Raw genomic sequence first — 11,240 nt, 5'->3', positions numbered from 1 at the left:
CAGTCCTGGTGGTTGAGATTGATTCCTGTATCGAGGACGTACACGCTTACCCCCTCACCGTCTCCGAGTACTTGGTTGTAGGTATCATCGAGTGGGAGATTGATCTGGTCAATGCGATCGAGCCCCCATGATGAGACTGCGCTGGCGTATGCTATTCCGTCTTCTTGGATGTATTCAACGGCATCAGATTTACGGAGCTGAAAATTGACAATTATGCATGACCCTTTCTTGAAATGATATATCTGTTTTATCCAGAGCTCTCGTTTACAGTATTTATCAATGACTCACGAGACTACTTGGGCTAAATAAGACTTAATAATAAAAATGACTTACATTTTGTTTTAATGAGAAATGATGTCATTTGTGCGATTTGAATATGAGTTTTTTAGGAATCCGGAGGAAAACAAAAGCTAACTTATGAAGAAAATTTGAGTCGTCATTATACACAAAAAAGGATGAAGATATCGAAAAGCTTTAGGTCGGGCTTCATTCTAACAGTGATAAACGTTTAGAGTTCTTTAAAAAGCACGATATGATACTGCAATCAGTGAATGTAAGATTCGAGCGGCCCTCGTGCGTCTTTGTAAAGGCCGTATTATAAAGATATTATATAGATATTGCAAAGCGTTATGTTGAACTTCATGTTAACACTGATTGGTCAATTCTTAATCACATGACATGCGTTAAAAGTAATGTTAAACAGCATCATTCTCCAGGCGCCATTTTAATTTGCGAGTAAACATTGCGTCATCAATGTTTTCGGATGCGCATCTATTGTTGCGTCACAGCCTGCGCTGCGCGATCACATCATTATTGACATAGGCGCCATTTTAAAGTGCGAGTGAACAACTTGTTTACTCGCACTATCGGTAATTTCATCGATAAAAAACGAAAAAACTCGTTGAGATTTCGACAAGGCTCTAGGAAAACTAAATTTCCGTCCGAGGTGTTGTATAAAACAAATAGTGAATGGTCTTTATTCATGCAATGGAACAAGATTTTGCATTCGGTGAAAGATGAGACGCTCTATTCAACTCGGCTTCTCCTCGTTGGATAGAGCGTCTCTTATCTTTTACCTCTTGTACCATATTGCACTCATGGCCCTTCGCTATTTGTAAAAGAGTTCCTTAGAAAGCACGATATGATACTGCAAACAGTTAATGTCAGATTCGAACGGCGCTCGTGCGTCTTCGAAAAGGCCGTAAAGCCTTCTGACCGTCAGTAAAAAAAAAAAAAAAAAAAAAAAAGAAGCTAATACTAGTTCATCATGCAGTAATAAAGAGGATATACTCACTCGTTCAACCAGACGATCGCTGAGATCGGCGGCGAATCCACTGAACACATTTTTGTATGTGCGTAGAATTTTGGCGCCATCTAGTTTGAAAGCGACATCATCCAACTTCCGTCCTTCCTGTACATATGCAAAATGTTGGTTCATGAATATTGTTTCAATTAAAAAAGAAAATATTTTTTACTCTTTTCAAGTAGTTGTATCCACTCTACGTTATTTTATCTATGTGCATGACATATTGAGCTTACTTTAGACGTAACATTTTTTGAAAACTTGAGAAAACGTTCACCAATTTACTATTGGAAATTACATTATTTCACTATTGTTTTCGGGACATCACACATTCTTTGAAAAGTTTTTTTTCGATCCGTATTATGCCGTTTTTTGGCGAACAAAATCTCACAAAGCCAATGACAGAGTTGACAAGGTATGAAGTATAATGTTGCTTTTAGTTAATGTATTTTAATTTAGATAATGCTGCTTTTGGACTCTATCAAATATTTTGTGTGCAACATAACTGACTTGGTTCTTTGGGACTCAAAACTCAATTAGTCCAAATTAAATGATAGCTTTAAATTTAGACAGAACCTTAATTAAATATTATACTTCCACAATTGAAAACTCATATTTCTTTGAATAGCTTGATGTTTAATCATATATTTGTCTGAATTCTTTGCCATTTGTCACTTTCATTCTTATGATAGAATTGTAAATGAACTGGCAACAACACCCACCGCAAAGCATTATTGTTACGTCTCCCTTGGGTGCCCTTCCGCATCCAGCAACGAAAATTGCTCGTGGTGTATTTGTAAAATGGTCGCAAGATTCCCTCCCCCCCCCCCCCCATTTCCCTATAAATTTGCATTGAATTAGGGGTGAAATGTTTAATAAGAAAAATAATGTCAAGATGAGAGGGATGAATGCTCAAAATAAGACATACAGAAAAAAGAGGTAAACCAGGAAAATTAAACGCTGAGTAAGAGATGGCCATGGTAGAAAAATGACAAAATATTGTCTATAAAAATCGTTATAATTTTTTTTAAAACATGTTCTAAAATTCTCCCCTTGTTTAGAAGATTAATTTTTCTTACCTTGAGTTTGACGATATAACGCCCGGGAATGGGTTCATCAACTGTTATCAATGGCGCAATCAGTTGCGAAGCTACAGCGGTCGCTAAGAGAACGACTAGGAGAACTTTCATTTCTATCAATCAAATAAACATAACATACATCAGGATAAATTGCTGAAAATTAGTTCTTCACAGTCGCTTCACTGACATGCAGTTTGTGTAAAATCTACCTGTTACTTTTCCTCTGATGGTGATGAAATGTATTTGCCAGCGTTACATCGTATAGCTGGCAAATGTTGTTTATACGGCAATAAGTGGGAACACTAATAATGTTATCTGGTATGCGTGACGGAATTATTCAATTCCATTACGTCGAAGATGTTAAATTTGAATATGAAAAGAGGGGATGCGGAATAAGGGTGCGGTGTATAGGAGGAGACATTCTAGTTGTCCAAGGTCCGCACACTGGCACGTTTTTTTAATGAAGTTTTTAAGGGTGAGCGAAATAATGATAATTTGTAGAAGACTTTGTTGCATCGAAAAGTATCGTGACTTCAGACCAGTTAGAGGAGCAGTGAACCCCAAATTATGACAATTTGTGTGATGTTAGATTGATTATTAAACAAGTGGACACTGGTGGACATACATATGGATATGCCAAACTTTGAAAAATACATATTCTCTACTGTCCTACTACCCTCTACTCCTTTGAAATGGATAGGATAAGTTTTAAAATGAAAGTTTAAAATCATTGTGTTACAGCCAAATTTTCAGGTTTCTCTTGTAAACTACTTCTAATTTCCTTTTGAAATTTCATATACATCAATATTCATATGTACTCCACAACTGCACATGCTTTTCCGTGATTTTAAGCGGTTCAGTTTCTTTTGCGCAGGTATTTTGTAGATTCTTCAAGGCACAGTTTTGACTTTGTATGGCTGACTTGGTTGGTTGGTTGGTTTTATTTTCCGTATAACAATTCAAATACATACAAGAATACAATTTACAAATATAATACAAATCAAGAATTAAAAAACGGCTGGAAAGTTCTATTTAGAGCCATTGTCAAAAAGACTCTGTTCTTTCTAGAGGTCCATAAATAATCAAACATAGAAATAAAACACAAAATATTACGAAAATATAGCATTACAAACGCACTATCTACAACCCCATCCCAAACCCTCTATAACACAATAATTATGAATACGACTGTTACCATCCCTCCCCCCTCCCCGTTTACACCAAAAGTTTATACATCAAAATCTAGAATCCATTTATTTAGGCCATGCCGAAATAGATTGAGTGTGTTCGGTCTACGTAAGTTAATCGGTAATTCATTATACAATTTAGATCCGCGATAAAAGAATGTTCGTTTACAATAATTAGTTTTAGGTTTGGGCAAGACTAAGTTATCGACATTTCTTAGGGCATAATTGGTTTCTTTGTGAAAGAGTTATTCTGCATATAATCTGGAGTTAAATTGTGGAAAATCTTATACAGCATTATGTACATGTGCTTTTTACTGGCGGCGGTCGTGATGAGATCAAAGCTTGGAAGCATGTTTGGAATGTCATTTTGATACTTTTGACAGAGTCAGGCAGGGGCGGATCCACGTAGCGATTTTTCCGGCCCGGCCCCCCCCCCTAGCCCCCCAAAACGATTAAAAAAATAGGATAATAACGTAAAGTTAACCTTTTTTAAAACACAAAAAAAAAAAGCGCCTCCCCCCCAAAAAAAAAAAAAAAAAAAAAAAATAATAATAATAATAATAATTGATTCACCGACCGGCTGAGTCGGCGCAAAATTTTTCCTCCAAAACTCGATCAAAAAAGGGAAATAAGAAAGGTGCTCTCCCCCCCCCCCCGACTTATTCGCCGGCCGGCTGAGTCGACGCTAAATTTTGTATTAAGATTTGGCTCCCCCCCCCCCCTTGTCGCCAGTTGGATCCTCTGCAGGCGCGGATCCAGGGGGGGGGGGGCTGACGGGTCAACAACAGCAATTTCTTTTTTTAATTATTTACCGGCTGGCTGAGTCGGGGTAAAATATTTCCTGAAAAATTGGACAAAAAAAGTGTCTCCCACCCCCACCCCCCCACCCCCCCCCCCCGCTTATTCACCGGTGGTTGAGTCGCAACTAATATTGTCTCACGGATTGGGCCCCCCCCCCCCCTCTTCCCGCCGGCTGGATCCGCCACTGGAATCAGGTGCATGGATATGTACCGATCAGTGTCCATTTGTAGTAGGTCCATGATATGATTAGTGTTAAGAGCCGGTAAAACAATATTCTGTATGAAGAATTCTCAGACACGTTTTTTAGAATTTGTGTTCATACTTTGGAAAATGATCAAGGCAAGTGCTATTAGCTCGGCAGGCTATAATAAAAAACATCGTATATTTTGACATCTGAATGTGATGGTTCCTATAATAATAATAATAATAATAATATAGAGTGTTTGTAATGCTCCAACTTCACATGACTAATGTGTTTGAGGCGCAATAGAGAACAAAAAGTACACGAAAATACACAAAAATGGGTGATATTATGTGATAAACGGTGTTAGGGTGAACAGAATCAATTTCAACGTTTCATCACTAATCAAAAGAGCCTCTTTTATAGTTAGCATGATAAATGTTGCTGACTGCAATTTTCTGAAAAAAATGAATTAAAACTCAAATACCTGCAAATACATCGGTGTATGTTACTTCCCCAAGCTCAGCACATGCTCACAAAAGAATAGGCCATTTTCGTAATGTAACCAAATTAAATTAAAGTGCCTCAATATAAATTATTTCATTCATAAGAATAAAATTATTTCAATAGTCAGAATGTAAATTGCATATATTAAGTGTTGCTAGGTAGGTCAAGCCATAATGTTTGTCCTACCTTGCAACAACTAATGTATGCAGTTTGGATTCTGTCTATTGAAATATTATTATTCTTATCAGGTGAATGAAATAATTTGTATTGAGGTACTTCACAAAGACTAATGCATTAAATTTGGATACATTACGAAAATGTAAGCAAGTATTACAACGATCAATCAAAGTATATTAAAAATCTTGATTTTCAAATCCTTCAAAGAATATAACTTACTGGTTTAGTACTGGTAGATGTAACTTGGAGATCAGTGCTGGCTTCGTACAGAAAACCGAAAGAAATTGTGAGATTTGGACACTAGTAAACGTATTTATAGCTTAATTTCAAATTCAGATGTTCTGGTTCTCATAATCAATTACACCAGGTAGCACATTAATGTGTCACACGTTCAAGTTTGCAGGCTACGTAATGCAAGTAAATAAGATAAGACTGTATAACATCAATTAGACGAAGGACAAAATGAAATGCGAAATGACAATAAAATATTTAAAAGTAGGGCAAATAACTAGCACATGCACTACTTGTTTATTTATTTGTACTCCTACTAATGCTACATAAACTTTTATTTCTCTCACATGACTGTGTGGGTTTATCTCCCTCTTTCTCTTCCTCCTTCTTTGTTTCCTCTTCGTCATCCTCTTCTTCATCTACTTCCTCTCTCCGCTCTCTCTGTCTGTCTCTCTGTCTCTCTCTCTCTCTCCCTCCCTTTCACACTCATTCCCCATTCTCTCTCTATCTCTATCCCTATCTCTCCTTTCTCCCCATTTCCTCCGTCGCTGTCTTTCCCTTCCCTCCACCCCACCCTCTCACCCCCCCCCCCCTCTCTCTCTCTCTCTTTCTTTCTCTCTCTCCTTTCTCTAATTCCCCCCTTGCTCTCTTTCCCATGCATTCCTCCCTAGCCCCTCTGTGTGCGTACATTATGTGGGGGAAAGTGTGAATCCGATGACGGGGATAATAATATACATGTACCTGTAAAGCGCTAGAGACAAGCGCTATATAAACCCATGATATTATCATTATTACTATTACTCTTTTTTTTTTTTTTTTTAAATAAAATGTTATGTTATGGTCAATTACTATGCTAGTAGATTTATTGGTATTGTGGCCACCACTCTTTAGTGAACATATTCAGACAATAAACAAATGCATACGAAAGAAAGTAGGTATTCTATTTAAACTGAGACATTTTGTTCCCAAGAATATACTTGTGTTATTATATAAGGCTTTTATACAGCCCCACCTCTCTTATGGAGTAGAAGTATGGGGGAGCACTTACAAAAGTAATCTAAATTGTATATATTTAAGTCAAAAAATGGCAATGAGAGCAATTACATTCAGTCCACTTAGTACAGATTCCAAAGCTCTTTTTCAAAGTCTAAATATTTCAAATATTTTTCAACTTCATGAACTTCTTGTACCAACATTTATGTACGATTTGGTAAAAGGTGTTTTACGACACTCTTTATGGAATGATCTCCCAGATGAAATTAGATTAAAAACATCGAGGTTATCTTTTCGGAGACATCTTTCCACCTACCTTCTATGTAAATGACGTGGGCTCAATCCCACCCCCCCCTCTTTGTTTTTCCTTTTATTTTACTTGTCTTCCTATGTATACACTTGCTTGTTAACGATTATAGCTTCCTTAAGCTTTTAAAGGATTTGTGCATGTACGCACATCTGTATGATAATATTTTCATTAATACACCCTTTTCATTTTTATGAACACATTGATGATTTTATTTGTTCAAAGATTTGTCTTCTTTCATTATAATGCTTTAACACTTAAACTATTTTTTTTTCTTTTTCATTTTAGTATGTACAAAAGTTACATGATACTGTATTATTTTGTTGAATATATGTAAATACAAAACAAACAAGTTTTACATTCATATGTATAAACAAATTAACAGGAAAAAATCTTGCCAAAGAATGGAACTAGGCTCGACTAGCACTTGTGCTAACTTCTAGTTCCCATTAACAACTTCACCTAGATATATTAATACACATATTTACGTAATAGTATGCAGATGTATGTCTAAATATCGTATTTAAACCATTACTGTTCAATCGACTCTTATTCTTTCTTTTGCAGCCCATGTCCAGGCACGCGCCACCTCTCACTTCTTCCATATATTGTTGTATATGTTCCCCTCCCTTATGTTAACAGAATAAACGAATTATCAGCTTGATTGCCTAATAGTTTTACATAAATTTTCCATAAAACACAAATATAGCTATCAAGCAATACGAAATCAATATTCTAAATACAAATAAGGAAGGAAAGAGTTCCTTGACCTATTCTTACATGCCTCGAAATCCTCTCGTGGTATTACATCTAGGGTCCATGTCTCTAGTAACCACTTTGTTATCATAATCATATCGTACCATTAGCCAGGACAAATATTGACACATTACGATATTCATTTGGCCTTATCTTTGTTATGACCGAATTCAAGTTGATAACTAATCTCAATAATTGTGAGAGTATTGACATGTGTCTTTGTTTTAGACAAACTTACACAAAGAACAGAAATAAGCATTAAATAATTGATATTTTAATCTAGAGAGGGATAAAAGAGAAAGAGGGGGGCAGAGGAAACCAGCGAGATAGAGGTAGAGAGAGAAAGAGAGAACAGAGAGACAAACAGACAGACAAAGAGACAGAAAGAGACATAGAGAGAGAGAGGAAAACAAAAAATGGAAAGTGGATGATGAGTGGGACAAATATCTCAAGAATTAACAATCATAGTTTTTAAAGTGTATTACGTTTCTTATGCGAAGAATTAAAAAGGCGACGTGGAAAGGCGATGGTCCCAATTAACTGATCCCAATCAGAAAGAATTTTAAAATGGCTTGCAATTGACACTATTTTGAAATGACACTGCATGCTAGAGTAACTAGATAATATTCTTCATTGGCCCGAATTCACAAAGGAGGTTTAGATTTAAACCACGGTTTAACGCGTCATAATACGTCATAACACCGAGCTTTAGACCATGGGTCATTATTTTGGTATTCACAAGGGAGGTTTAGGTTTAACCCACGGTTTAACGCGTCATAATACGTCATAATTTTATGTAGTGTACCTGTTCTTTGAAGATTTCTATATCGAGTCCCACTATATATGTGGCTTTGATTCGCTCAAGGTAATTGTTCTCTTTAGTTTCTCTCTTTATACTCGATATTTTTTTTTTTTAAGTCAGCTTTCACAACTTCTTTCTTAGTTTTTCGTTCGTTTGTTTGTTTTGTTTTGTTTCTTTCATGTGTTGTTTGGCTATAAAACAGATATTCATAGCCTTTTGAAGTAAAAGGGGGTAGTTTCCTTTTTTCATAATTTATATAATGACGATTACATACCTCTTAGAAATCTAGCGATCTGATTGGTCGAAATATTGTATTGTATCGTTACCGACACAACAAATTCGAATTAATACGAGAAATTGCGCAAAGATTAGTATGCGGCACCGCATAGTTATAGAGCTTCTTTTTAAAATACCTGAATTTGTTGAATCACGACAGAGATTTACAAGAATCTGGATCTTTCTCTAAAAATGTATTAAGGTCTTCTTTTCTCCCGAATGGCCGTGCATTAGAGATAGTCTCGCATTACAATTAAGAAAGAAAAATGCAAACATATTCAGAAAGACGTCAAAAATATAAAAACACTTTTGTTTTTCATTAAGAGTACAGCTCAACAGTTATATACAATTGAAGCCTATATTATTTTTTAAAGTATCACATGGTTATTTGAAAAAAGGGGCTAGGATGTTATTTGCTTTCCAAGCAAGCAAAAGAAATACAACCGTACTAGAAGTAAACAGGGTAGGAATCGATGTATAGTCAAGCAACGTACGAAATGTAGATATATAAGGTACATCCTCTAAAGATGTGATGGAGCAAGCACGGGCGATCCTGTGTTAGCGACTTTGTGTGGTAGCACCATTCCTAGTAGCTTGATAAGTACTGGCAGGAGCGTGTTCAAAAGTGATAGCAGTGTTTCTAAGCAGGGCTTTTCTGCATCCTACCAAGCTGTGGAGAGCAGAGGTGGTTAAAATCAAGGAGGTATTGCAGCAAGAGTTCAAACTAACCTTAATAATTGAAAACATCTTTTACCAGTGAAAGAATGTTACAATTAAATGATTACAGTACCTTGATTCTTTGATGTCAGAGATTCCAAGCCGACAGTGTATAGGCAGAGGCGAATGAGAGATATTCTATACCTATTAGGTGTTAAGATGCACAGCTAATTTGATGAATCAATAAGCACAGTACAGTTCTATAATCAATATTGGTCACATTTTAAGATTTCCAAGCCTCGACATTGATAACTTTTTGAGGTTTAGTGTAGAAAGTATACTATTCTATTGGCAGTTTCTGACTGCACTCTGTTAGAACAAGTATAAAAACTTTAATCAAGTTGGTTAAAATTTTAATCAACCACAGATTACTATATGAATCACGCAACTGTGGGTTAAACTTTAGACAACGGCCTGTTGATTAATATTTAAACTGTGGTTGATTACAAACTTTAATCGTTTATTAGTTAACCAAAATTGCTCAATGTTGGTTAAAGTGGCGTTGATTAAACTTGAACCATTTGTTAATTAAAACTTTACCCTTTTGTTGGTTTTTTATGCTTTGTTCGGCTGAGAACATCGTTTTGTTTATAAAAAAGATATACACACACACATACTCGTAAATCTATTTCGGTGTCTGAAAATCAATCGTCATTTATGCATAACAATACAATCCAAAGAAGCTGAACTGATAACGATTGACAAACATTTAAAAAAAAAAATCATGATGATTGGACGATTAATAAGTCGTTTACAGAGGTAACTTTTGACCTTTCACCTCAATGACGTCATTCTCACAGATACATGATGGTGACATGAATGGTCCTAATTATCTTGCTAAAGTATGTGGCACGACGATCCCTGCACCCATCACATCTACCGAGAACTCCATGTTTGTAAGGTTCATCAGCGACAGTTCAGTGAACAGACGTGGATTCAAGGCGACATACAGCATTCCATAAGAATGCAACCTAGGATCTACCGGCTCTAAATGTATCTACAGCCTTAATAATCACTTGGACTATACGAATACTTGTCATGATTATAACATACGTTAAACATAACTAATAATGACAAATGAAGAGAGTGAGATAACTATCCCTCTATCCACCCCCAGAAAAGAAAATAATTATTACAATAATATTGATAACAATCAGTTCCTCCTGTTCAAAGTCTAAATAGGCCTATCTATTTAAAAGGAAACACTCAGAGTGTTTTCAAAAGGTTTCTTTCAGTATAATTGTAAAGTCTTTTAATTTTCCAGTTTAACATAAACTAGATTTTCCTTTTTCAATTATCTCACGTGACGACATAAAACGGACAGTTCCATTGCAAACTTATGATAAATGAAAGACTGTGTCAAGTAAATACAACCTTACAATCCCATTATGATAACAACGTTGGGTTTTAAGGAACGATTTAGCTCTATATAAATAGTGCATTGTTGCCATTGTTAATTAACTATTACCCATTTGTATGCGTTTACTGCATTTCTTCGCTAATAGTATTAAAACTTGAAATATCCCACTTCAGATTTCTAATGACACTGTATAATTATGAATGTCATGATACACACAAAATGATGATGTGCAAGCCCGAGTGTGTTATAATTCTTTACAATTTATCTGTGCTGCATCACTAGGAGCCCCCAATCATGTTTGTATTGCCTGTAAGAGCTAAAAATAAATCATCAATTTTTAGCTGATTCTGGAGCTCCACCTCTCTCGATTAAAATATCAATCATGATGCTGACTCCTGTTTTTTGGTGTAAGTTTGTCTAAAGCAAAGACATATGTCACGGCTCTCACATTTATTGAGATTAGTTACCAGCTTGATTACCGTCGTAGACAAGATAAGTCCAAATTGATATCGTCATAGTCAATATCACGAGAGAATGACGAGGGATGTAAGAATAGGCCATTG

General features: G+C 35.8%; 1 protein-coding gene across 1 annotated transcript in view; it reads right to left on the bottom strand.

Moving 5' to 3' along the window:
• Positions 1-5,081, bottom strand: part of LOC753819 (extracellular serine proteinase) — a 16,765-nt gene extending 11,684 nt beyond the window's left edge. Inside the window, exons 1-4 of the mRNA XM_030974747.1 lie at positions 5,039-5,081; positions 2,383-2,495; positions 1,295-1,411; positions 1-197 (exon numbers count right to left, since the gene is read on the bottom strand). The exon at positions 1-197 is cut by the window's left edge and continues 43 nt beyond it. Of these exons, the coding sequence (XP_030830607.1) occupies positions 1-197; positions 1,295-1,411; positions 2,383-2,493 (425 nt within the window). The 5' untranslated portion in view covers positions 2,494-2,495; positions 5,039-5,081. The remainder of the gene's footprint in view (positions 198-1,294; positions 1,412-2,382; positions 2,496-5,038) is intronic.
• Between the last annotated feature and the right edge of the window lie 6,159 nt (positions 5,082-11,240).

Source organism: Strongylocentrotus purpuratus, unplaced genomic scaffold (assembly GCF_000002235.5).
Source record: "Strongylocentrotus purpuratus isolate Spur 01 unplaced genomic scaffold, Spur_5.0 spur5_scaffold_7, whole genome shotgun sequence".
NCBI lineage: Eukaryota > Metazoa > Echinodermata > Echinoidea > Camarodonta > Strongylocentrotidae > Strongylocentrotus > Strongylocentrotus purpuratus.
The sequence above is the reverse complement of the archived record's forward strand: the minus strand, read 5'-3'. Positions and strand labels throughout refer to the sequence as shown.